The 27,541-nt window shown below is 38.7% G+C and overlaps 1 protein-coding gene across 9 annotated transcripts; it reads left to right on the top strand.

The window, feature by feature from the left end:
- Nucleotides 1-283: 283 nt before the first annotated feature.
- Nucleotides 284-27,235, top strand: CEP78 (centrosomal protein 78). Of its 9 annotated transcripts, none has more exons than XM_085043835.1 (17): nt 284-352; nt 2,693-2,969; nt 3,184-3,359; nt 3,959-4,031; nt 4,609-4,712; nt 5,484-5,658; nt 7,391-7,504; nt 7,755-7,819; nt 12,010-12,118; nt 12,724-12,741; nt 13,724-13,859; nt 14,754-14,799; nt 15,954-16,097; nt 21,482-21,559; nt 23,103-23,269; nt 24,972-25,125; nt 26,408-27,235. In XM_085043835.1, the coding sequence occupies exons 2-17, from the start codon at nt 2,717-2,719 to the stop codon at nt 26,933-26,935; spliced, it is 2,340 nt and encodes a 779-aa protein (XP_084899961.1). In that variant the 5' UTR covers nt 284-352; nt 2,693-2,716; the 3' UTR covers nt 26,936-27,235. The 9 variants fall into 9 exon arrangements, with proteins under 9 accessions (XP_084899961.1, XP_084899965.1, XP_084899966.1 ...); XM_085043839.1 differs by having other exon boundaries at nt 292-392; nt 2,695-2,969; XM_085043840.1 differs by lacking the exon at nt 284-352 and adding an exon at nt 400-419.
- Nucleotides 27,236-27,541: the final 306 nt, after the last annotated feature.

Below are 27,541 nucleotides of genomic sequence, written 5' to 3'. Positions count from 1 at the left end.
GCTTTCTTCTAGCACTGCACTGCTGGCTTTTGTTGTTTTATTTTGGGGGGGAGGGTGGGGGCGTGGGGGGTGCGGTTTGGTTTGTCTTGGTATGTCTATGGAGGGGGTTTTTGTGTATTTTTCTTTTTTTTTGTTTGTCTGTCTGTTTTTCATGAGGAAAGGGAAGCAGCAGTTTCCTGCAGCCGTACCGTTGCTATGTGACACCTCCGCCGTGGCAACGGCCGGCTGCGGCCATTTTGAGCGCGGGAGGGCGGGCGGCGCGGCGGCGGCCAATCGGGTGCCAGCCTCGCTCGCGCGCCACGCGGCGGCCGCGGCAACGGCGCCGCGCCAGGAGCGGGGGGCGGAACGGCGGGTGAGGACGGGAGTGCCGGGGGCGGCGGGGAGCCGCGGGAGTGCCGCGGAACGGCGGGTAACAGCGGGTAATGCCGGGGGACAACGGGTAACGCCGGGGGACAACGGGTAACGCCGGGGGACAACGGGTAACGCCGGGGGACAATGGGTGGCGACGGGCAAGAACGGTAGTGCAGGGTAACGGCGAGTAACAACGGATAATGCCGCGGGACGACGGGTAACAACGGTAGTGCCGGGTGACGGCGGGCCCGCGGCGTGGAGGGGTAGCGGGGAGCCCGCGGAGCTGGCCATAGTCGGTTCCGGGAAGGTGGGGCCGTCGGGGCCGGGGGACGGCGGCGGAGGCGTTGTGGGTGCGGGAGCGAGCGGCTGGGGCTGCTCCCGGCGGCGGCTGCTCCCGGCCGCTGCTCGCCAGCCCGCGTGGGGGTTGGCGGACAGCGCAGCCCCGGTTGATGCCGGCTCAGGAGCGTGTGGTCTGAAGTGGTTCGCGGGCTCGCTGTCGGTATTGAGTGGGTGCAGCATAAGAGCCCCGCTGTTTTTACCGCGGTGCTAACCGGAGTTACCTGTAGCTGGGCGCTGTGTTTCATCCTTGAACGCAGCGGTGCAGCAGCCGAGGAAGGTGTGCCCGGCCCGGCAGAGCCCCAGGCTGCGCTCCGCAAGGCTTGTCCGCCGGCAGCGAGGAGGCTCAGCCTCCCGCCGTGTGCCCCGCGGGCCAGCATGTGGCCGTGGCTGCTGCGGGCAGGGCTCCTGGGGTGTCGTCTGTGTGCCCGCCCTGTACATTTAACCAGCTGATTATTTTAATCCTTGCAAAGTCATAGCTTCCTGAAAACTCCTGGCTTGGAGCTGGATTTTTCAGTTTACTGTGTGCTGTGTATTTCTTGTAATATGTTGCCAGCTGGTTATGTCTTCTGGGATCCGTATTGAAAGATAGAGTAAATAATTATCGTTTACATACATTGTCAGAGCCAGTCAAGGTAATCTAAGGTGATATCAGATGCAGTAACCTTAATTGCAGAAGAGTTCTAGTTTACACGGTTGTTTTTCGATTTGGAAAGCCTTGTGGGTCTGCTTAGTTCGTCCCTTTTTACCTGTCAGTGCTAGGGCCGGGAGCTCCTTTCTTCAGTTAGAGGTGTGGTGGTAAGGTGTTGCCATGAAAGCCCCCATGAAAACAATATTGCTTAAGCTCTGGAGATAAAAGTCTAATATTTTGCACATTAGTACATTACCAGAAGCCATTGCTGCCTCAGAACCGATGGCCCCTTTGTGAATCTGAAGTGTTGAATTATAATTTAATCATACCTGTAGCCACAGTGTGGTCATTAAGTGCTACTAAATCAGAACTAAAAGAAAGTAAAAAGGTGTGAAAAAGCTGTATTATTAGAGTTTGTATCTTGTTGCATTTTCAGTCATTTAGATGCTAAGAATATGATAAATTTTTTCTAAATTGTGTTTTTATAGATGGCTGTCCTCACATACTTGTATCTGTCAAATAACTTGTCCTAATTTGACATACAGAGTATTTGAGAAGATTGGTTGAAGCTTTCTAGTCTTGCGACAAATAAGAAAATATGTTTGCAATGTGAACGACGTTTGAAATCATGTGCGGAATACTTAATGCTGTCTTGAGTATAAATAAATAAGTGTGTCTTTTAAATATACTGACAAATGTCCCTGTTGAGACTGTAGAATTACTTAACCCTTAACAGCTATGTCATAGCAGCATTGAGAGGTTCTGCTTGGGAGTTAGTAGGGGTTTTCCACATGGGTACTAATATATGACAAAAACTTAGCCTGAAAAGTTCTTACTGAATTTTACTGGAATATGTATATCAGGTATGCAATAGCAAAAATATTTAGGGAAACAAATTTTATTATGTATGATGAGAATTTAGACTTTTAACTGAAGTAGCAGAGAAGCTCACAACTAGCTCTGTATGTTTCCTTTTATGGTGGGTCAGGGAGTGTCCAAGGCTTTTGGGCAGATCTTGACACTACAAAGTTAAATCTTAAGAGGAAAACAAGATCTTGACAACAGTCAGTGCTTGAAGATCAGGCCGTTTGTGTTCTTCATATATTTGTCAGTGTGGGGAAAATGAAAATGCGGGTTTGTTTTCTGGTGTTTGTTTCCTTTTCCACCACTCCTTTACTCATTCAACTTTACTTGCACAGGTAGTGAGCATCAGAACACATCAGGTTTTTAGCTGCACATTAAGGATGTGTAAATGCCATACAATATCTAGTAACATCTCCATGTTTTGGGTATGCGTGTTGAATTTGCGCTGTATTACAAAACCAGTTAAACATTGAGAAAAGTTTATTTTTTTCCCCCCCTTTCTTATTTTAGAGAGAAATTTATCACATAAAAGAAATGATTGAATCAGTCAAATTAAGAAGACAGTGTATGCTGGATTTCTACTCACATTATGAGCATCTTTGTGAACTTCAAGGCTCTCTCCCACTGAAAGCTGTGAAGGCTAATGCGACTCGTGATGCTATTGATCTAGTTGTAGATCACATCAAAGCTACTGATTGGGTACCACTTCTGAAGGCTCTCAGGCATAATAAGACTCTGACTTCTATTGGAATAAGAAGTTTACATCAACATGGTCTTGAAGAACCAGGTCTGTGTAAAACATAAATATACCAATGTATGCGTGTTAGAATTCATTGCATAAGACCTGTGTGTGATTGAATACATGGGCGGAGGAATTGTAATGCCTAAGGAGTTATTTTTATTTATGATAAAGTACATGAAAATGGGAAGGTATGATTATAATTGTTTCTAAGCCAGTAGGGACTGGATTTTACTGAAGTGTAATTTTTGATGTTTACTAGGTGTTGAAAGATATAAAACTTACTTCAGAAGGAGAATTCCAGGAACTCTGTCAAAAGACTTGACTGGCCAGCTATGCAGAGCTTTGAAAGGCTGTCTCAGTATATCAGATGTGCTAAAAAATTTAGAACTGCAAGGTTTGCATCTGAGAGAAAGAGACCTAACACTTTTAACAAAGGTAAGAATATAATAATATACATATAAATGGAAAATATGCCCAGAACAGAGAATAGTAGCAACTCAATTTTGTAAATATTGGTTGCAAACAAGAATGTTTGTCTTCTAAAATATCTTTCTTTAGTCCCTATACATAAGTATACTCATCATATGAATGATTCTACTGAGACATTTAGTGTAACGTAGTCTTTCGGAACCTCTCAGAATCACATCAAGGCTTATTAGAAAGATCTTAGCAACATCTCTGCCCTGTGTTTGAGGCATATGGCATATGCTTGTGACTGAAACTACTGTGCATGTATGTGAGAGAAGGGAAGTTGTGGGACACTGAGGAGATAAAAACTAGTCTTCAGATGTGTTACTGAAAAACTCCAGTTTGCTTGTGAGTGAGTGGTTTCTAGGAAGGGAGGTTGCTATAGGCAAGCTTCCTCTGTGCTAAAGAAATGAACAGTCTTAAACTGAACGTGGAGGTTTGCTTGTGTTGACCTGTCGCTGAATCCCCAAGTTTCTTGTAGGGAATAGAGTTGGAGCAGTTCAGGTGACTAGGTCTTTCCAGGTCTTGCTTTTCAAGTTAGGTGACAACATTGTTTTATTCTTAAGGGCTTGGCCACAGCTTCATCTTTGGAGAGTGTCTCTTTAGCCCACTGTCCAATTGGAGATGGAGGGTTGGAAAGTAAGTTCAGAATCAAAACCTGTAAATATACTTTTCTCTTTTTAAGTTTCCAAATAGGTAAGCAAAATTTTCAGTATTTCCATTCCTGTTTTATATTTGTCTGTGGAGATTAAAATAGCAATCTTCACTTTATTTAACATTCCTTAGTAACATTTAAATACTTTACGATTTAAAGATTTAAATTTCTTCACCTGATGCTAGTAAATAGCTATACTACTTTATAGTGATATTTATACTTTTATTTAAAACAGCATTCATGTTTCTTAACTATTTCCTGACTTGTTGTCTTCAATAAGTAAACTGAAATAGAATATGTTCTAGTTTGTTCAGATACTCTTTGCTGAACATTTGCACTAGAAATAAACTTAGAACTTGTATAAACTTAAACCACATTAAATGTATTTAAAATATACTCTGTATTTCAACACTAGTTCTTTGTAAAGCTTTTGGCTGGTAAAGTTGCCTCTTAATAGACCACTAGAATAGTGTGTTTCCAATAGAAAAATTAGAAAAAGTGTGTTCTGATAATATGGAAATGCAGTGTGTAAGATGACATGCATGCTTTTGTTTTCTTCAGTGGTCTGTCAGAGTATAAAGAATATAGCTACTCTCACATCTGTCAACTTCACGGCATGTAGCCTCACGTGGCGAGGGGCAGAACATATAGCAAATGTATTAAAGGTAATTTAGTCAACTTTCTTAGAATAGAATGTTTGCAAGAACTTACCAAGTTTAATTTTTTACTTTTACTTTAAAGTTCAAAATCCATTAAGGCATTTCATGAGGAGCTTGTGTGAATACTGAGGTTCAGTATACGTTTTTCTGAAATACGTGACTTTGTGTGACAGAAGTAGCTTAATTTACTGGTGTGGACTTTATATTTGGTATTTCTTAGGCAAAAACATCAAATAAACAAAAGCCGGAGTAAAGTATTTAAATGATGACTAGGGCTGTAAATGTCTGACATTTGTTTTAGGGACGGCTTCTTTCAGTGTTAGTAATTTTGAAAAATGCCTCAAGTATTCTTAATCAATGGGTAAGAGTAATCAAGTTTACCGTTTAGAAGCTACTGATTAACTGATAAGTAAGCTTGTGCCTAGTACTATGTTCTAATTAATGTCAGTTGTGTGTTCTGTGAATGCACAAAATTTTGTCCGTTGTGTGTATTTCCTATTCAATGTGCCTTGAAACTGTGTTTCAAAGACGGTAATAAGACACTTTATAGCCAAGTTTAATAATTTGCATTGCAAACTAGGTAGTCAGAACAGATATGAGTTAGCTGTAAGGTTTAAAAATTACTTATATTTCTTGAACTCAGAAATGGTATAACTGTATTTCTTATACCAGCACTCAAGCCACTGAGCATGTTTTACAAAAAAGAGGTAACTTGTGTTCTTGTAATCAGTAATGGCTTTGTCTTTGTGTTTGGTAATGGCTTCTTTCTTTGCAAAGCACCAGGCAATGAAAAGACATGGTGAAGCTTGGGCTCAAAGCCTGCGTTACAGGAGACCTGATCTTGAATATATGACAGGTTTGAGGCGAATTACATTGAATTGCAACATGCTCATTGGAGATAGAGGAGCAAGTGTCTTTGCAGACTGTCTAGGAGAAGACCTTTGGCTAAAAGGTATTACAAACTCTTTTACAGATGAGCAGCAGAGTAAGTCAGGAGTTTGCCCATAACTGTAGATATACTGATGTTTGGATATTGAGATATTCCATGTTGACATAGGATTTTGCCTACACCAGCAAATTCTCCATGTACTTCATATCTGGTTATTATTACTTGCTGTAAGGATTTCTGCAAGGAGATGTCCATATCTCTATCTCTACTACTATCTCTGTATCTTACTACTACATCTCTTAGAATATAGTAGTGGCAGGCAGGAGACTTAAAATCATCAGTTATAACAGTTTTAGCCAGAGGAGTAACTAACTCACTATGTAGCTGGGAAAGAGTACTCTTTTTGAAAGAAATCTCTCTTCCTCTTTTGACGTATCTGAATACTGTTGTATCGTCTAGTGTTGTACTTCAGTATTTTTGAGAATTAATTTCTTCTACAGTATATCTGTACAAAATTACTAATGGTGCTGGTGTAAATCGTAGCATTCTCTATGTGGAATCAAATACCTATTTTATAGTTTGAGGCAGGTCTACAGATAACGTCCATACTGATGGAAGATGATCAGATTAGAGGACACTTAAACAAACTGGACAAACAGTAGTCCATAGACCCTAATGGGATGCATGCACAAGTGCTGAGGGAGCTGGCTGATGTAATTTTGAGGCTACTGTCAATAATCTTGAAAAGATCATGGTGATTGGGAGGGGGTGCATGAGGACTGGAGGATAGCTAATGTCACCCCTGTTTTCAAGAAGTCTCGGAAGAATGACCCAGGAATCTACAGACCACTCAGTCTTACTTGGATCCTTGGAAAGGCAGGGATGTGCTGCCATCCAGAGGAGAACCCTCAGCAGGCTGGAGAATTGAGCTGATGGCAACCTCATGGAGTTTAAGAAAAGGAATTGCAAAGTCCTGCACTTGGACAGGAATAATCTCGTTCATTGGAACATGCTGTGGGCTGTGTGGCTGGAAAGCAGCTTTGCAGAAGGGTCCTGTAGATGCTGGGGGACAATGAAGTACCTTTGTGGCGAAGAGGGCCAGTGGTGTTTGGGGGTGTGTTAGGCAAAGACTTGTGAGCAGGTGCAGGGAGGTGATTCTTCTTCTTTACTCTGCACAAGTGAGGCCATGGAATCCACAGTACAGGAGAGAACTGGAGCTACTGGAGGGAGTCCAGTGAAGGGCACTAAGATGATGAAGGGACTGAAGCACCTCTAATTTCAGAAAAGGCTGAGGAAGCTGGGACTGTTTGGCTTGTAGAAGGCTCAGAGTGGGGTTTTATCAAGATGTATAAATAACTGAAGGGAGGATGTAAAGGAGATGGAGACAGACTCTTTCCAGGGGTGCCTAGGAGCAAGGCAAAACAGAATGGATGGAGATTAAAACACTGGAGGTTTTTCCTCAACATCAAGAAACCTTCTTACTGTGAGGGTAACTGAAGACTGACACAGGTTGCTCACAGTGGTTGTAGAATGGTTCAGACTACCTCCTCTGCAGATGTTAACAGTTATTCTTAATGTTGAAAAGTTCTAGTTCTACTTCTTTGAAAGTAATACTCCTCTTTTGACATGACTGTTATCATGTTCTCACATCTCATGCTTCATGTTCTATGAAACATTCTATGGACATTTTCAGCAGGATTAATTTTGTTAGATATCAACGATTAAGTTAAATTACTAACTACATATATACTACCTCCACTGATTTTTTTTTTTTCTCTCTCCCTAAACGTTTTAGCACTTGATTTGCAGCAGTGTGGAATATCCAATGAGGGAGCAATGTCATTATTAGATGCTCTTCAAACTAATACAACATTAGTGGTACTTGACATAAGAAAAAATCCATTAATTGGTATGTATCTGTTCCTGCATTTATCCTCTTTGTGTGCTTATTGGGTTTTTTAAAATTCTTCAGTAACGATAGGGGGAAAGGTGAACTGTTTTTAAGAAAAAAAGAACATGCCACAATAATTTGCTAAACATTTTTAAAGTGGGAAAACAAATGGGATGGGTAATGTGCACTGCTTATTTAATGATCTGTTTGTTCACATAGAGTTGTCTGTCACAGAAAGTTCTTAATAAGATATCTTAATTCATTCTAGGTCATGTTCTGATGAAAAACATTATTGAAAGAGTTCTTAAGAATGGAGATAGTGCTAATTCAGAGGTATGCTTTATACATTTTGTAAAGAGTTTGGGGTTTTGTTTATAGCTTCCATTGCATTTATTTTTTTAAAGGACGACTTTGTTCAAAATGAATCTAAGACAACTATTCTAGTTATAAACAGAAGTTTGACTCTTAAGCAGTACTAATAAAAAAATACTATGTAGGGGAAAACTTAAAACCACTGTGAGGAACATGTTATTGTATTGGGCTTTTTGTATAATTTCTTACGGAAATTACGTACAGCTGTCACATTTAATGAAACCAGGAAATACATTTAATGGAAAGAAGAATGGAAATGTGTGTGTACTTGGGCATTGCCATAGAAAGTTAAGTATTGCTCCTGGACTGCTGGAGAGCTTTCTATTACATGTCCTTGTTAACATGGTAATAATAACTTTTAATTAAAAAGTAAAGGAAACCACAATTAGAAATTTAACACTCAATTTATTTTGAAACTTACTTCTTGTCACTAATTTATCTAACTAAAAATTTTTTAAGTTGCTCAAGGCTGTCCTTTACAATGAAAACTGTCTACAAAAAAGAGTTCACTTAAAGTACAGTAACCCCTTCCATCTTTACCTAATAGTGCGCACAGAGTTCACAATCTTGTGCATAAACTGAATAGCTGTACCATTTATGATTAGATATACTGTTCAAATATACAGAAATCTGATTCAGTTCTCAAAGGAGTACCAACAATCCCAGTTCTTTTGCTGGAATTTAATGCTCTTTTCGTTTTTTAAAAAGACTAAAGAAAAAGCTGTGGATCTGTAGGGACTGTCTAATAAACTGAGAATTTGTGTATTGAATTTCTTGAGGTTTAATAAGTTCCCCACTTTAATCTTTAGAAGACCTTTTTTGAGAAGTTGAGGTTGATTTTGAAGGAGTACTCTTCCTGCTTGGCAGATGCAATCAGCACTTGCAAAATGCCACAGGGGCCTCATGAAAGTAACATCTGCCTGGAAATGCTAAAGATACATGGCAAGAAGCGACTCTGAGGAATCTCCCATATGCTAAAAGATCACTTGACTCAAGACATTAGTTTTATATTCAACCAGTTAATGTGGTATCTTGGGTTTTATTGGCAGTGCCCGTAATTCTTTATACTTCATTAACAACATGAATTAAAAAATACCACCACGTTGCTAAGTAGCTGTTGGGGTTCGACCCTGACTAAATGCCAGACACCTCTGCTCCCTCCTGCTGCAGATGTGCAGGAGAGGGGAGAGGAAAAAAAAACCAACCTGTTAAACACACACAGGATTCGTGAGTTGAGATAGGACACTGATAAGAGGATGCACGGAAAAAGAGTGAACAGGCTCCAAACTTAAAGTTGTAAAGTTATTTAATTACCTAACAGAGTCAGAGGATAAATGAGAGGTAAAAATAAGCTTTTCAGACACTGTGGCTAGCACAGGTCTTTCCCATGAGAAATCCTTTTGTGTTTTATAAATAAAGATAAGGTTTGGATGTTATTAAAAACAGTGTCCCAAGACTTGGACGGTGCAGACCTGGCCAATCAGGCCTAGGGGGAGGTTTCTGACTGACCAATCTGGGTGACCTCTGAAAACTCTATATATATGATGAAATCAAAACAATAAAGGCCTTTTCCTTCTTGCCACTGAGAACTGGATTCTTCTCTCTGCTAGCGGCTCAACAGCGACAAGACACCATTTGTTCACTCACCCCCGTCTCTCTTAAGACACCATTTTTCTACTCACCCCCCTCCCTCCTTCCAACCAACAGCTTGGGTAGGGGGCAGGGTATGGGGTATTTTCTTAATCCATAAAACAGTTAATCACTACAAATTTTCTACTACAAACACAGTTCCTCTGCTTACCACTCTCCCTCTTAAGACACTGTTTCTCTGCTCACCCCACTCCCTCTTTCCAGCTAACAGCACGGGCAGGGGGCAGGGTAAGGGTTTGTTCTCTGGTCAGTCCATCAGGGAGAGGGGTTCTCTACTTAGCCATGGGGTCCCTCCCATGAGAGACATTCCTCTGCAAACTTCATTGCCATGGGTCCAATCTCACGAGCAGCAGCTTGCCTGAATCTGCTACAACATGAATTTTTTGTCCATAGGGTGCTGACTCTGCCGAGCTGAGGCCAGGTTGCTTCCATGCCAGAAGCAAGGCCTTTCTCTACCTTGCAAGGCCTTTGCAGCTTTAGCTTTCTATAGGAGACTCTCACTGGATTCCAGCTTCCTCCAGGCATCCACCTGCTCCTCTGGCGTGGGCTGTGGGTAGATTTCTGCATCCTTGTGGACTCCATGGGCTGCAGGGGGACCTCCTGCTCCCCCCATGGCCTTTGCCACAGCTAGCAGAGGGTTTTCAGCTCCGGTGCCTGGAGCACCTCCTCCCCACCTTCTTCACTGACCTTGGTGTCTCCATGTTGTTCTCCCTTCACATATTTTTACCTCCTCCTCCTCTAGCTAAAAAGAAGAGCGTGAGTACTTTGTTTTGATTTTTTCTTAAATATGTTTTCACAGAGGTGTAACTAGCACCTCTAATTGGCCGGCAGCATGTCCATCACCTTCAGAGCCATCAGAGATTGGCTCTGCTGGACATGGTAAAAAGCTTCCAGAACTTTCACTCGGGACACACAGGAGCCATCTTTGTGCCACTCCCCACCCCTCAGACACTTCCTCAGGCCTACTACAACAGCTTTTGAAGGGTTTAAATGTCTCCTAGATGTTAAAGATACTTCGCTGATATTCTGGGCTAAGCACAACCACCACAGTAGCTTTGCTTTTCCCACCAGTCACAGCTGTCTTTCGTTCCATCCTGTTCCGCATTTTGTGTTTTCTTTTTCAGCAGCATGCAGCTGATTACTTTCTGGGCTGGGTTTTTAGGTTTGCAAGAAGAGTTGTTTGCTGCTAATTGATGCCTTCAAATTTGATGGGCAGCTAAAACACAAGTAGTGTTATTTTAGCAGCACTGTGTAGCAGTATAGCGAACTATAATCATAGCTATGATTTGGTGTGATAGGTGGTGATAGTTCGTGTAGTTTCTGAGAGACTGAACAGCTTAAAGGAGAAAGCCATTGAAGGCATCTATAAAACAGAATGCTTTCAAAACACAGTTTTAATATATTGCTCTTTTTACACTTATGGGCTGTACAACAGCAGTAGGCACCCAGATGAGACAAGCTGTGGGCTAGATGAACTTCAGGTTTAACGTAGTAAAGTTGCCCTTTTAGATGTCTAATAAAATTAAAATGACTTTTGCCCTTAGAAGCTTGTAATTTAATTTTACACTTTCTGGGTGTGTTTTAGTTTAAAATGATCAATTCACTTGCGCAGGGGCTAGATCCAGCTGTAGACACAGCAAAATTTATACAAGGATTAATTGAGTCCAAAGTAAAAAAAAAGCTTTTCTTGACAATGATAAATTTGACTTGAACTTAGTTAGTTAGTAATGGCATTTTAATCATTCTGATGCTTTAGATGGGAATAACTCCAACATACTCTTTCTATTACTCCGATGTGGAATTTAGGGCTGAGACGAGCTTCGTGTTAATGTCACCTGTATTCCCTTCAATGGCTGCTTCAGCGCTAGACCCTGTACTAGTGATGGCACGCTGAAAAGTAGATGCAGGGTTGTTTAAAAATATCTACCAAGAGTAATTAAACTTTTTATCAGGGCAAGGGAAGTCTTTAGGAATGGAGCTGTTGCTGAAGAAAATGAAGTCTGAAATACAGCTGTGGCCTTTGATCATCGCTATCTTAATTTTAAGGAAGCTTTTATTAGTGTGGAGAGCTTTGGCCTGAGCCAGTCATCACTATCAAGCCAGTTTTGTGAGAAAGAAGTGCAGAAGCCAGGGTTGCCTCTTTACAGGCTGGTACTGGGGGTTTTTTGCTACAAAAGAAGTGTTTTGCGCAGGAGAAAGGGTAATATTGGATGGGATATTAGAGTGTTGTTACGGGAGCACTTTCTGATAATGTAGACTACCATCTGTGTTTGAATTTGGGCTTTCTGGGACTTCTGTTTTTTCTCAATTTTACAATTTGTTAAGTTTCCTGTAAGTAGCTGTGTTCTGTCTATATCTGACAAATCCCTTGTAATTTTAAAAAAATACCTATTCAATTGTCAGTTACTAAATGGATTTATTTTTCTTTAAATGATTTACTAAATGGATTTATTTTTCTTTAAATTTATTTTTCTTTAAATGTGCCTCCCCCCAAATTCCAGTATAAGTGGCTGATGTCTCCGTCTTCCAAAGATCCTTTGAAAACTAAGCCAAAGAAAAGAACTATTGTCCTAGGAAGTGGTCGGAAAGGAAAAGCTACTATTCGTATTGGTAATTCTTTGTTTTCTCTGGCTATAGTGAATTTTGTCCAGAAACATATATTTTAATGCTTAAAAGCTTTAATTAAAAATACATATGATGTGTCTAAATGTTAGTGTTTTACAGAACACTTGTCTCCCAAAAAAAATCCATTTATTCTTAATTCCATAATGCGTCTTCTGTCATCACTGGTATCCGTAGGAAACTTGCTTTTGTTTCTAGTGCTACTAGATACGTGGCTGGAAAAATGGTTGGATATGCTGACTTTAAAATGTGTGGAAGCATTGCGTCTATTTATTCTGTGTGCATCCTCTTCATGAGCTTTCACTTCTGCTGAGCCTGGCCGTAGTAAGCTGTCTAGTTCTTCTGCTGTTGTAACCTTTCTGTAGCAGGCTGTCCTCTGCTAGAACAAACATGCCTTTTTTAACTGATGCGCAAAATGTTCTAAGATTTTTTTCTGAACTTCATGTAGATCTATTATAAATAGTATGTTTAAAATGATGTAGGTATCTTGAGTATTTATAATTTAGTACTGATAGCTGCAATACACTAAATATTTTTCAGTGAGTTAAAAATTTCACTGTAATATGTTTCACTGTCTTTCATCTTTGCTTTAGTTGTCTGGAAGCAGAGAGGTAAGCATAAATCAAATTGAAGTCTATGTACAAATAAACTGTGATGATCAGGGTGGTGGTGGTGGGAGAAAAAATTCCCTGGCAAATGTGGTTGTAGAGGGTTTTCTGGTTTTTGGTTTGGTTTTCTTTCTTGTTTTGGTTCATTTGTTGTGTGTGGTTTTTGCGTGTTTTGGGTTTTTTTTTTTTTAAGAGGGTGAGAGAGTCAGGAGGCAAAAACTATCCTGGTTATTATGTTGAGCATGAATTTAAATTTTGCATTCCCATTACCTAAGTTATGCATTAAAAAATCAGGTGTTTTATTGATATCAGGGAAACAATAACCTGAGTTCTCGCTAGTTAAATTGTATTAAATATTAAGTGATCAGTTTTCTAGACTTATTGGTTCTGACTTGGAGAGCACTTGAGGTAGAGCCATCATCCACATTCGGTTTCTTTGCTGAGTCTACGTTGATGCTGTATGATTTAAACAACAACAAAAGACCAGACTAGCAAACCCAACTTCATCTTATTAGTGCTCCTAAGGGAAGAGATTTCCCGTATTCTGTACACGTGATCTGCATGAGCACTACCTTTATTTTTGATCATTTTGCCCATAAATAAAACAATGTTCTTCCCTCCAAAGCCACTAGAGGGCAGTTTGAAGCACACAGATACCTTTATTGTCTATGGGGACTATCTGAACTGTGACAATGGAACTAGGTATCTGAACTTAGTAATGTGAATAAACCTCTTCTGATACAGAATTTTACGTGCCTTTTTGAAAACCAGCTTGTCTTGTTTGCATCAGCCTAACATGGCAGTTAAGTATACCAGCTTATAATTGTGTATTTTTAGATGCTTTAGCAAAATTCGACTGAATGGCAGAGTTCCTACAGTCCTTATTATTATGTAGTAGATTTTATGAACAGTAAGATGTGAACTTGTATGTAAATAATTAGGTATAATGAATTCTCTTTTCTTTTGATCTTGCTCTTCAATCCAGGATTATCATCTAAAAAATCTGTAAGTCCTGGGAAAAAAAATTCTTCAGTGAGAGAGAGTTATGCACCAAAACCACTGCCACCAGGCACAAAGGGCTTCCTTCCTTGGCGGACTGCAGAACGTGCAAATAGATTCAGGTGAGGTTTTCATAGTACTGAGGAAAACAACAAAGCATAAATCTTGCATGATAAATGTAGTAGAGAACAATGTTAGTTTTTTAAAATACTATTGGAAAGTTACATACAGAACGTCATTATAACTTTTTCTGTTTATATAGATTTTGAGGATTTTACATAAATTCTATTCTAGTAAGTATTTAAAATACATAAAAATATATGATTGCCATAGAAATATTCAGATGTAGCAACAAGACTAATGAAACCAAACCTACCTTGCCTACTTGTTCTTATGTTAATAATGATTTATCAGATGTATCATAGCTGAAGAGGCAAGTTACTGTTTTAAACTTTTAGTACAGTTTATTTGAGATCCAGTTCAAGGTGCTTAGGTGTTTTCCTGCCTCTTCTTTCTGCTCCATCTCGCCCAATACCAACATAGTTATTATGATCATCTAAATCCTGTGAATTAAAACTGAAAAAACTTATACATGGAAGCTGCCTTTTTTTGTTTTTGTTTTAATCTATTCCTTAGACCTTGGCCTCTCAAAATAGAGGAGACTATACATTTAAACAACAAAAAAAAGTACTTAATGCTGTATTGTAACTGTAGTTATTAAGCTTGCTTTTCACAGTGCTGAACACCAAATTCCTCTGTTGACTTTAATTCAAAATAATTAACTAAGTAAGATTGAAGATATTAATGTTAGTGTCCAGTAGTGTTGGTCCAAATCATGACTAAGTAGGGGCTACTAACAGAATAAAATGAGAAAGTAAAGCGTTAAAGGGATATAGTGCAGTGTGTGATGCTATTTTTACTCTTACTGCTTCATCTGTCCTAGAGTCCTGTGTTTGGAGCATTATAAACTCACTTTCCTCAAAAATGTGGTTTTGTTTTTTTTTTCCTAACTTTAGAGGCGGGGCAGGGGATTATGCTGGAAGATTGCCGCTGAAGATTCAGGTACTGTTTCTCTCATGTGGTGGGGTTTTTTTAGCAAGTAGATGCCTGAAAAAAAGGGGAAGGTGTTCTCAACAGAATCTCATTGTCTAAAAGTTAAGACTGGAACATACCTTTGAAGATTCTCACTTACAGAACTACAAAAAATTAGTTTACATCAGCATTGGGTTGAAGCTTCCTAGATACTTAGTTTACTTCCATTTTTGTCTCTGTAACTGTTGGCTTCCTAGTCTTGTGAGCAAGCTGAGTTGGAGTATAGGCACAATCCGTCCAGAGGCAATAAGAACAATTTACAGCATTTTTCTCTAAAGACTTTCTGCACCATCTTTTCTGTCTTGGATTTGGGTTATATACTTGGTTTTGCACCTGTTTGTGAGCCACTCTAGTAAACCTATCAGCAGGAGAAGAAAAATCCTCTCTTTTTTCCTTCTCCTTTGCATGTTTCCATCACATGTTTCCATCACATGTTTCCATCACGTTTCCATCACATGTTTCCATCACATGTTTCCATCACATGTTTCCATCACATGTTTCCATCACATGTTTCCATCACATGTTTCCATCACATGTTTCCATCACAGAAGAATCTCATGGCTGTGGAAGCAGCACTTATCCTCTGCTCTGGTGTAGGCTTCCCATGGACTGCAGTCCTTTGGGAAAACATGGGCTGGCAAACAGCTCCTTTGAGCCATTCTTCTGCTCTGACATGGGTCTTCCCGGGATGGAGTGAGGCTATTGGCTCCACCAGGGAACACCTCTTCCTGCTCCCAGCCTTATGTTCCCTCTCATTTTTCATACTCTTTTTGTTCCCACCTCTTGTGCCTGTCTGGCATTTTTTGCCTTGCAGTGGGTCAGTTGGGACTGGCTATGTTCAGCACAGGGCAGCCCTGGCTGTGCCTTGCAGGGGCTGAACCTGGTGCTAAATCCTCACCACAAGTACCCAACATATGCACTTGCAGGATTGAATTTTTTTTTTTTAGTATTGTTTTATGCAAATTTATTTCAAAGTTGTATGGCTGGTCAATATGTATTAAATTGTAAGGGATTATGGAAAATGACTATATTTAAATTCAGCTTTTGACACAATTTAATCTTCGATTTTTGCTACACATTGTAATGCTATGAGTGGGCATGTTTTTCTATCCTGGTGTGATTAGGCAGGTGTTCCTGTGAAAGTGACAGTAGAAAGTGCTTCTTCATCTGAAACCGAAGACACAGAAGATTTACAGGATGTTATCCACCAGTCTGATGTGGCAAAATCATTAGATAAGATTGATGAAGCACAATATCATCAGTTACAGGTAAGAGGCATGTTCAATGCCTTAGACTCCATAAAGGCAAATAATATCAATTCAACCATGTTTTATTCAGAAAACAGTAATTAAATAACCAGCTTTGGAGCAGGATTTCATAATAACTTAATACAACTGCAATATGCGTAATTTCTCTGTTCCAATCTTGAATCATAGTGCTCAGACCTTTTGATCAGTATCATTCCCTGTAGTATTTTCTTCCAAGTATTTCCTTTATAAAAGTAATTTAATGTTCTTTCTAAGAGATGAAATATGCTAATGACTGTTGTGTAAAAGTAATTACAAAAATAGCTGAAAATGTTTGAGTTCCATTTTATAGTTTAGCCTAGTAACAAACTTTTTTATTTGCTTTTTATTATTCCTTCTACTTCTTTGATACTTAAAAAACTTAATGGTAGTGAAACTGACTATTTCTACAAACATCTCCACTGGGAGTGTTCTTACAAAAGGAAGGTGGAGCAGAAAGGGTGTGTTTCAGGGGCTCAGCAACTCTGGTGAGGTAATCTAGCACTATTATAAAGTAACACCCTCAGGCAGAGTAACTGCGTTGTTTCTGAAGTGTTAAGATTTGAATTCTGTTTTGGAGAAGTCAATGAATACTTCCGTAGCTACGCTCTACAGTCAATCTGGTTTTAGTGGTGGTTGTCAGAGCACCACACTAGGTGAATGTACTGTTCATATGTGTAAATATTGGGACTGTATAGCTGTCTTTGTGCAAGAGGAGTGAAGGTAAATTTTAACTTGCTGCAGGTCTGTCAGTAGTGGGAATGTTTAGGGTGGGATAGAGTTGTGGGAAGCAAAAGGACTGTACAAATACTGCGTAACTACCAGTCTTTTCAGCTGATGCATACTTTTTCTTTAGACCTTTTTCTCTCTAGAACTTTTGTTAGGAAGATTTCAGCGTTTTCACATATTGTTAGAACTTAAAGTTGTATAGCAACTTATAGTTGTATTTAGAGGTGATATCACGTTAATGTTAGTGTGCAATATATTGACATTGGACTGTGTAGTGTCTTCAACACATCTTACCAAAAGCATTGCATCTGAAATCATAAAATTAATGTAATATGCAAATTGCTCCAAAAACTTCTATGCCAGAGCCACTGTACTTTCAGGAACCTTATTCTTGATGTTTGGAGAGGGAAGAATATTATATTCAGGATATACAGCAGAGGCAGGCAGTGTTTTGTGCTTTGGGGAAGGGCTGTCATACTGATCTGTTATGTCAGTGTTAGTTGTATTACAGCATGGAGGGCAGCTATCAGGAAGAGAAAATTTGTGATTAATTTGAACTTCCCTGGAAGGAAACCCATAAATTTTGGCAGCCAATCCCAAAATTAGTTTTGATTTTTCTCTGCTTGTAAAGGTCCATATTTTCCTGACTTTCTGAATTTGAAAACCAAAATACTTTTTAAGGCTGCGGTTGCTTATCAGATAGCACTGTTGAAGCAATCTGTACCTGCTTCTGTGCCTCACCCATTGTTTCTGTTACCTTGACGCAAACCAGGCTTCACATCACAGCAGAATCAAACTATAAATTGTCACCATTTAATTGTCTATTTCCCACCTGTCACTTAGTGCTTTTTCATTTCTTGCTTCAGCCTTTTTCTCTTGTGCCTTTTTTCATGGTTGTGTGATCATAAGACAGATTGATTCAGCTTGCTCATCTGAGAAAACTCATGTAGTTAAACAGGGAGAAATGCAAAGTCCTGCAGCAGGACATGGGGGAAGAGCAACCCTAAGCAGCAGTATCTGCTGAGGGATACCATCTGGAAAGCAGCACTACAGAAAAGGCCCTAAGGGTCCTGGTGGACACCAAGTTGAACATGAGCCAGCAGTGTACCTTTGCAGCTAAGAAGGTGAATGGTATGGTGGATTCCATTAGGAGGAACATTACCAGCAGGCTGAAGGAGGTGATGCTTCCTTTCTGCTGGTGAGGCCACCCCGGTACTGTGCCCAGTTCTAGGCTCCTCAGTACTAGAGTAACGTAGGCAGACTGGAGAAGGTCTGACAAAGAGCCCCAAGGATGGTTAAGGGGCTGAAGCACCTCTGAGGAAAGGCTGAGAGAACTGAGACTGTTCAGTCTGGAGGAGAGAAGGCTCTCTACTTGGGGAGGGATAAATACCCGAAGGAGGGTGCAAATAGGATGGAGCCCATCTCTTTTCTGTGTTGCCTAGTGAAGGGAGAGACACAATGGTCAGAAGCTGAAACACAGGAGGTTCTGAACCTCAGGACACATTTTTTCACTGTGAGAGTGACTGAGCACTGGCACCAGTTGCCCAGCGCGGTTATGGTGTCTCCATCCTTAAGAGGTACTAAAAGCCATCCAGACACAGTCCTGGGAAGATTGTTGTAGGTAGCCCTCCCTGCTTGAGTTCCCTTTCAGCCTCAACAAGTCTGGGATATTTTTCCAGGATAGTATTCAACTAGCTTAGCAACTCACATTGGTTGATGTGCTTGGGTGTATTTCAGAACCGGAGTATGCCCTTTTCTCTGCCTTAATTTGTCTTAGTTACTGTCATTATAAACAGCTTTTACTGCACCGCCGCTTGTGAGGGGAGCTGCTTTGAGGAACTAATCAAACTGAAAAGTAGTCCAATGTGTTTGGTGGTAGATTTTAAGTAAGGCCTTTCAGTAAAGTGGGACAAGCAGTTGTGTTAGAACAGTGATGGGAATGCAGAGTGGGAATAAACAGTAAGAGGTGGGAGATCCTTAAACTACTGCTTTGCCAGAAAAGCTCTCCAAGCATGTCTTGATGTGACTAAATGACCAGACTTACACTTTAGTATGCAAGTCTTGGAGATCTTTTCTGTATCCTTCTGCACAAAAAGGGGCTTTAAGCATACTACTTAATGAAACAAGTAGTATTTAGTTGTGTTTTCTGAAAAAAAAAGCCTTGGCTAATGAAAAACTAATTTCTACTTAAATGAAAAATCAGAACTGGTAAAAATATTCTGTCCTTGTGCTAGAGGGAATCTAATGTCAGAGTTGGTTCTGATAAGGCATGTAGTTGAGGTAACTCCCACACTTTTAAATTTTAACTAGGGCTTTAAATGGTGAACTTCACCCTTAGTGTAGTTAACAGGACAACTCCTTCTACATTTTACTAATTTCTGAATTACAAAGAAGTAGAAATTGTACTATAACTTTTTTTTTTAAGTACAATGCAGTCAAGCAGAAAACATGGCTGATTAGTTACTAAATTTTTTAAAATAAAATTTAATTTCTTAAACTTCAGTTTTATACCTCTGTGTAGTGTTGAGCATACATACTCCTTACAGTAATTCTGAGGGCTACCTCTATTTTTGGTATTCAATTTCATCTTTGAAATTGATGTGTTGTCTTTCTATAATACTATAATACTTGAAGGCTTAGTCTTGTAGTTTGGATGTACATTTATCTCTCTACATTTTAATAATTTTTTCTGCACAAAGACTATGGCATTGTGTCAACTAGTGAATTTCTTAAAAGCAAATCAAAGATTAAAGTGTACATATACTTTAATATAATGGTGACAAATTCTTTCCCTTAAATGCTGGTTTTGATTCTGCTTATGAGGAGATGCAGCTGCATTATTCAATTTTTTATGAAGTCAGCCCATAACCATGAAGTACTGTGTACATCTGGAGTGTGGTAAATTGAGTTTAAACATTACTACAGAGCATCTACATTTCTGTTTAAAAAATCATCATAATTTAATTACTTTCTAAGCCATTGGCCTTTGACATTATAAACCAGCACTTTGAAGAAAAAGGCAGAGCTTTCACCTTTAAAATTATCTAAAATATGTCCATGACAAAAATATTATAGAACTACAGTTTCCAAAGTAGAATTCCTAGTCTACATACTAGAACCTTTAAAATACAAATCTATATCTATATCTATATCTATATCTGTATCTATGTCTATATTTATATATGTATATACATGTTTGCACGTGCACTGTAAATGGAAATGTAAGAATTCTTCAGTGTGTGATAGCTGTGACTGATCTTCAGAGCTGCGCTGTGGGATTCCAGGTTACATGTCATCAATGTGGAACATTATGGTTGCTACTTCTTGTGCTGTGTTTCTGTGTCTGTTAGAGGTTTTGTAGCTCCCATTGCTTCCATATGTTCTAAGGTAGATGGCAGTAAGATTGTAGAATTTGTGTATGGTTCTCCTTAGGTATTTGCCCCCAGCCCAATGCCTGCAAGTTAGATACTGCTAAATCTCTTCCCAAATACTGTCTTTGAAATATGTTTTTCCTGTGCCTTCTGACTTTTTCAGGTGCTGCTCAAGTGTTCGAATGATAAAGATATGACTAGCTTTCTACTTCCAGGGTTATCTTGGTTGATGCCTATTTAGGGATTTTGGGAGTGGGCTTCACCAGAACAGTGACAGACCCATAATCATCACTTTGAGTGGTTGTCACTGGGAGGTCTATATGTAGAGTATTCTAGAACTTGCGTCTTTGAATTTGATGCAAAACTACCTTACAATTTATAAGACCTCTTTGTACTTGTAGAAGGATTACTTACACTATGCATTCTGTTGCACACCAGTCTTCTAAGTGGATTGATTGTATGAAGTGCAGTAGGATGCTCTTGAATAAGCTTTTGATAGTAAACAAATGATTTCAGTACTATTTGAATCTTTGGTTTTCTTTAGAACTGGTTGATACAGTGTGTATAAAGAGCAGTGTCCTTTTACATATAAGTGCCTGTATTCAAAGTGCATAGAGAAAGCAGTTCTGTATACTGTTAATTCATATAGTCTACCCTCTGAAAAACAGAATAGCTTGATAATTTGAACAGTTTTCACATTTTGATCCAGGAGATTGTTGAAATGTGCAAAACCAGAAATTCTTACTTGTTTTTTTAGCTGAGATGCTGTAATTAAAGATGATAATGCTCTGCTGGAATACAAGAAAATGTGGTATTGCAAAACCTGGCTACTGTTACTGAAAAAAAGATTTACTACTTAGAATTATTGGTTAAAATACAAGTTTGGGCATCTCATGAATAAGACTAGAATATATTTATTAGATGTTTTGGGCTTGGTTTTATTCTTGTTAATTCAACACTAAACTTGGAAATGTGAAAAACTTTATGCTGAAGAACTAAATGAAACCAATTAGAAAGAATACAGTTCTTACACTTCAGAATTTTGTATTCTTACTGCTGTAAGAAGGAATAAAATCCTGGAGAGAGAGTATAGTTGGAAAATCTAGATGTGGCTGTGAAAGAGTTCTTGTCAGAACCCTATCTTATCTTTTGATAATGCAGACATACTTGGTTAAACATTCCATTTGAAAAAGTGAAGAGAAAGTTTATTGCATATTAATCTGACATTTTGAAATAAATTTCATGATAATTTATCTGTTTTGATAGTTGGAGCTGGAAGACTGCATGGAAAAACTAAGGGAAGAACAAAAAGCTAGAGTAAAGGCTGAGGAACGGCTACTGGAGGTAAACCTACTTAACTATTAATGATCTTTACTTTTAAAGGAGGCACTGCTCAAAGAATCCACTTGTTTGATTAGGAATAATTATCAATGGCCACTAATGAGGTAGCTTCCAGAGTTTCGGTTGAAAGTTACACGGACCATTTTCTAGTCTAAGGGCAATGATGAAATCTCTGTTTAGTAATGTGTGTTTGTTCTGCTGATCCTGTTCCATGGCCTTGAACTCTAGCTCAAGCTACTCTTTCAATGTGTTTTATTAATTTTCTGAAATACTTACATTTTTTGGCATCCTGATACTTTTTTTTTTAATAAAGTGATTAAATCTATTTACAGTATGTACACATGGATAGTTCTTTGTCTCCCAACTCACTTATCAAGACGTGTGCTGAAAAGCTGTTTGTTGCAACTGTTGTTCAATTTGGTTTATTCTGTACCTTTGATTTTTAAGTTTTGTTTCCGCAGGCAATAACCATATTGGATGGTTTTCTGCATATCAGTTGTTGTGAAGTGCAGTTTAGCGTTGACAAAATGGAACAACTTGACACAGTTAAATTGTGACGTCATTTTCCTCTGTCTGCTGTTGCTGACCTAAAAATATTCTTTTGCATGAAAAAGCAGAATTTCTTGTAATACAGTTGAGCGTAAGGTTATGTAAACAAATAGATCTGATCCTTAACATATGATTTGGAGGGGAATGAAAGTGGTGATGATAGGAAAAATCAGGAGTGAAAATAGGAACAAAAAATGGTACCCCACAGTACAGGGACCAGATGTCCACAAAGGACTCTGCACTTTCCATGGTTCATTGTAATCCACTTGTGTGACCATCCCCATCTTCCTGTAATGTGATGTGCACAAGTGGGCCCTTTTTAGATACTTAAATGCTTTTTTAGGCTAAACACCCTGTGCAAGAAATCTTTATCAAGGCTAGGCTGGTTCGACTTAGCACGTTGTCCCAGGAGATGAGATAATCCTGCAGTTATCATGCAATTTTCAGTTTCATCATCAATTTGATTAATGGTCAATGTGGAGAAAAATTGAATAATCTTAAACTTTAGTTTTGGGATGCACAGTGCAGGGGAGAGATAACAGTAGTATGCATTTCCCCTGATACAGAGGGGTGAATATAAGGAGAATATTTGCCTTAATAAAGGTTTTTCAGTCGAAAAATACATTCTTTGGTGTTAACATGTCATATAATACATGCAAAGTAAAATGATATGAAAGCTAAATTTTTGTGCTTGTACTTGCTCTGTAACATCTTGTACATACTGAAGACAGTGCTAAGCCAGTGGTTTTGTGTGCCTGTAGGAGTATCTGTGGTAGCACAGAACTGCAGCTATGGATAAGCAGACCTGCACAGAGCTCAGTGTAACAGTGCCCTGAAAATGGGTGGTACAGCAAACTCTGCATCTGTTGTATCAGTTATTTCAGCTATTTCTCTTCATAACGCTGCTGTTTAGGCACACAAAGGTGAGGTTTGATATTTTGGGGTCTTTTAAACTGAAAATGAAAGAAATTTCTTTTTTTTTTTCCCCCTCACATAGCTGGAGATTGAAAATGCAAGATTAAAGAATCTAAATATCTCCCTATCCGAGGTTCTTCATGCACAGTCAGTAACCAGCATGATTTTGGAAGATGAAGGTGTTCTAGGCAGCATTGAGAACTCTTTCCAAAAGTTTCATGCTTTTTTAGACCTCCTTAAAGATGCTGGGTAGGTTGTCACTTTACTTAAGTTTTGCTGTTTTTCCTGAGATCTTTCCAAAATTATCCTCACAATGAAGAATGCTGCCTCCTACCTCTCCCCCCAGATTTCTAGCTCTGCACTCTTAAAGAGCAAAGGTACCTATTGTTTAGTGTTTTCCTAGTGGCAAAAACATGATCTAACCACTGTTCAGCTGAATTCATTTATCTGTCTTTGGGAAATGCTTTCAAGAAGCCTATTCCAAAAGATTAGAAAGCTTCTATTAAAGCATGTTTCCAAGTCTTTAGTGGATCACCTGTGGCTCTTAGCATTCCTACAATATGAAAGGCTCAAAATGCAGTTGAATTGCCTTCAGAAAGTGTCCTGTTACCTTGTGCTTCCCATTCACTGACTGAAGTATGGAAATCTTGATGGATGAATCTCCAGCTTTTGTATTTAAAGTCTGGATTAATTATTATTGGAATTATTTTAGAGAGTATTGGTTAAAGTTTGTATTACACTGTACCTGCAATTTGTCAGAGGATGGTTCATCCTTCCAATTTTTCAAAGAATTTCAGCTTAAACCTGATTTGTAAAGCTTACATGACCAGGTGTGGCAATCTCATCCACAAGGAGGGAATGATGTGAATATATATTGTAGTCCACTCCACGTACTCCAACAAGTTCGCTGAAGATTTTATTTGCCCTCCCTATCTCCCACTTCCAAATTGTAATGATATAACTCAAGACCTAAGTGACAATGGCCTTAAGTTGTGCTAGATGAAGTTTAGATTGGATATTAGATAAAACTTCTTTACTGAAAGCGTGGTCAGACTTTGGAACAGGCTGCCCAGGGATGTGGTGAAATCACCATCCCTGGAAGTGTTCAGAGAACATCTGGATGTGGTGCATAGTGGACATGATTTAGTGGTGAACCTAGAAGTGTTAGATTAATGGTGGGACTTGATGATTTTGAGAAGTCTTTTTCAACCTTAACGATTCCATGATTCAATGATTCTGACTTCCTGTAAAGTTCACCCTGAGGCTGTGTTCTAATTTTGCAACAATCAATCTGTAGAGTTGCCAGTACTACAGCAATTTCAAACTTGTCAGGAAAGGAAAAATGCATTTTCACTACATAAAGAATTTCTTGATATGGGTCCTGTGTCTAGTCACGGTAATAGGGAGCTGCTCTGAAGTTACAGAATCCCAATCATGAAGAGTGCTCTTCTCAGTAAGCTTCTATATATCATATGCTGTGCTATCAATTAATGCCTGCAACTTTTCACGTTTTACTGAGTCTTAAAACACACATGTGGTTGGTTTGGCCAGCTTCCAAGCTGGCAGATGATACATTATCAGTTGTATTTGGTGACTGACATGTTAGAGATGTGCACCAATTTCTACTTGAATGATAGAATTTTAACCTTTGTTCAGCCTAACATGTAATCTGCTTGCTGGCATGGTGCTAAGTTCAGTGTGAACTCAGAGAACTTCATTCTAAGCCTTGTAACGCTTGTTTTGAACCTGCAGGCTAATTTGTGCAAAAACAAGCAAATACCTTTAGCTACTTGTTTTCGTCTTGGTTAAGATATTTCAAACTTCTTATAAAATAATAGAAAACTACCTTCAAAGCATTGAACAGATTCTGCTTCTTCTGATTTTGGATGTTTAGGTCTTTCAAGGAGTAAGAATTGTTTGTGTCATTTTCTATTAAAACTTTATTTTACAGACTTGGACAACTTGCTGTATTAGCTGGGATAGACCAATCAGATTTTGGTATTTTGGGAAATCCACAAATGAATTCTATTCTCAGTAACCCTGTGAACATGGTAAAGGAGAAGTCTTTTGAAGAAGAAAGACAGGAACATACCCAGAATAGCAAAGTAAGTCTCTAGAGGGAATGCTAGAGGCAATTCTACATCATACTTTTTGATAAACTTTTCAGCTGTTATCCCCCTCCGATTCATGAAGTTATTACTGCATCCTTTGCTGTAGCTGCATTTATACAGATCATAATAATTCAATGATTAAGGTAAGCTTTTAAGGTGTTTACCATTTGGAACACAAACTGTAGTATTTTGTAATGTATTAAACTTTGGTGGTAATTGTGTTGTTTCCTAGTCTTTAGTGAATCACCTGTGATTCACTAAAGTGTGAATACGAGGTTCCAAAAGTGGTATGCGTCCATTAAAATTGGAAAGTACCATGACCAGGTTTTTAGAAACATTTAATAATGAAGTAAATGCTTTTTAAGAAACCTAGTCTTACAGGAGAGGCTAGTACAATGCACCTGCTGAAAGTCACAAATTACCTTCTAAGTAATTTTTGTGTATATGTCCAGTCCTGATAGATTTCTGTGTGGCCATGACAGGAATTTCAGGTGACTACAAATTTGAAGTATTTGTAAATACTGCATAAGGTTTTAGGTTCTACTCTGTCAGTTAATAGCAAAATTTTTGGATTTTTCAAAGGAAATATTAAAGTTCCTGTCACAAAGAAAAAAAAAAGTTTTTTTTTTAAGGCTATTAATAATTTTGATACTGGCAACCTATAGCTATGTCCAAGTTGAATAAAATTGTCATTGTAAGAATCACTCTGCATTCCAATGTTTCTTATATCTAATGTCTTCCCCTCTAAATGTTCTAATTTCCTCAAGAACACATGAGCTCCTTAAGCATGATGTTCAAAAGTTGGGTATTTTTTAACAGTATGGAGGGAGTTTTCAGTTTTGCAGTTTGAAGACATTAATTTTTATCTCTTAGTATTAGTGATTAGTTTGGATTCTTGTAGCATCTAGGTGTTGTGGCATAGAGTTGGGACCACTTCTGTGAGCTGCGACTAAACATAATGCATTGCAGGTGTTTTGGAATGATAGATGTGATTAAGTTTTGGCTGCTTTTATGTAACTGACACATCTCTGTACTGTAAATTTCAAGCTAAATGTGAAACTGTAATGTGCTTTCTCTGTGTCATTATCACCCCAGCAATCTTCAAAAACTTGTTTTAAAAGGTGATAATGATTGTGCAATTGCTATTACTTCTGCATCTTAACTATATTATGTAAAGACTGTATTCTGCTCTGCAGACTCCAGTATATATCGCAGTTGCAGCATTGGCTTTTTTTCTCTTGTTGCATCAGTTCTTCATTGGAGTCTTTTGTTTCAGAACAGAGGTGAGGACATCCAACTTGTTCTTCCTGACACGTTTCAATTCCAGAAGGTTGTGAGTAATGCCTTTTTATCACTTAGAGAAATACAAGAACTTCAGGCTGCTGGACAGCAGTACCAGCCAGGTTCATGGAAGGAAAATGAAGTTCAAACAATTAGCCAAAATAAGGAGGAGAAGCCTCGAAGTAGTACTCCAGTATTATCTGAGAGGAGAGTGAAACAAAATGAACAAGCAAAAGGACATCACTCAGCAAGGCAGTTGGCTACCAGTCTGCATTCATTTGCTGATTCCAGTGTGCAAATCAAAAGTGATGATAGCAGAGTATCTAGTTGTATTTCTGGTGAAAAAAGCAAAAATTCTTCCTCTAAGAAGTACATCCCTATAGCAATTGAAACAGCAACTCCAAGTACCGGAGTGAGAGGAGACAAAAGTAGACTGCAGGCAGTAAATGCTAGCTCTGGAAGTGATACTGTAGGATCTGTTTCTGAAGTACAAGAAAGCATACAAAGTGTTAGCAGCATTTGAAATGGTTCTAAAAAGTTTGGACTGTTCTTTACACTTGCAAGATTAATAATAGGCTTTGGATGTCTCAGTATAGTCAGTGACTTTTTTGCAAACTTTTGTAGACCTAATGACTTTATTAAGCATTGCATGCTGCTCAGTATTCCTGTTTCATGTTTGTGTTCCTTGTCACTAGATTTTTAGTTTTGAAAACATGTGATACACCTAAAATGGTACCCCATCAGTTTGTACTACATATAAAGGACACTTGTCATACGGATTCATTATCACAGATATTTGAATAATAAAATTAATTTGAATTTAGTTTTTTTTCTAGTGTTTTATTTTCAGTGTATTCCAGTGGGAGTGTACAAAAGGTTTTGGGGCAAACATCAATTCCTTCATAACAAGTGTGTGGGTATGACATTCTCAAAAGTAGTGGAAGTTTTAGAGTCAAAAATGAGTCCAGAAACTTCTCTATAAGAAGTCTTTAAATACAATCATCATTACTGCTATGACTGCAGATCATAGAATAACACGTGTTGGAAGAGATCTCTGGAGGATGTGTAGTCTAACTCAGATTGCTTTCAGAAACCTAAGAGAATTATTGTTTTAAAACTCCTGGGATTT

The sequence above is a fragment of the Lichenostomus cassidix genome, chromosome Z (genome assembly GCF_008360975.1).
Source record: "Lichenostomus cassidix isolate B80296 chromosome Z, HeHo_3.0, whole genome shotgun sequence".
NCBI classification, from domain to species: Eukaryota; Metazoa; Chordata; class Aves; order Passeriformes; family Meliphagidae; genus Lichenostomus; species Lichenostomus cassidix.
The sequence above is the reverse complement of the archived record's forward strand: the minus strand, read 5'-3'. Positions and strand labels throughout refer to the sequence as shown.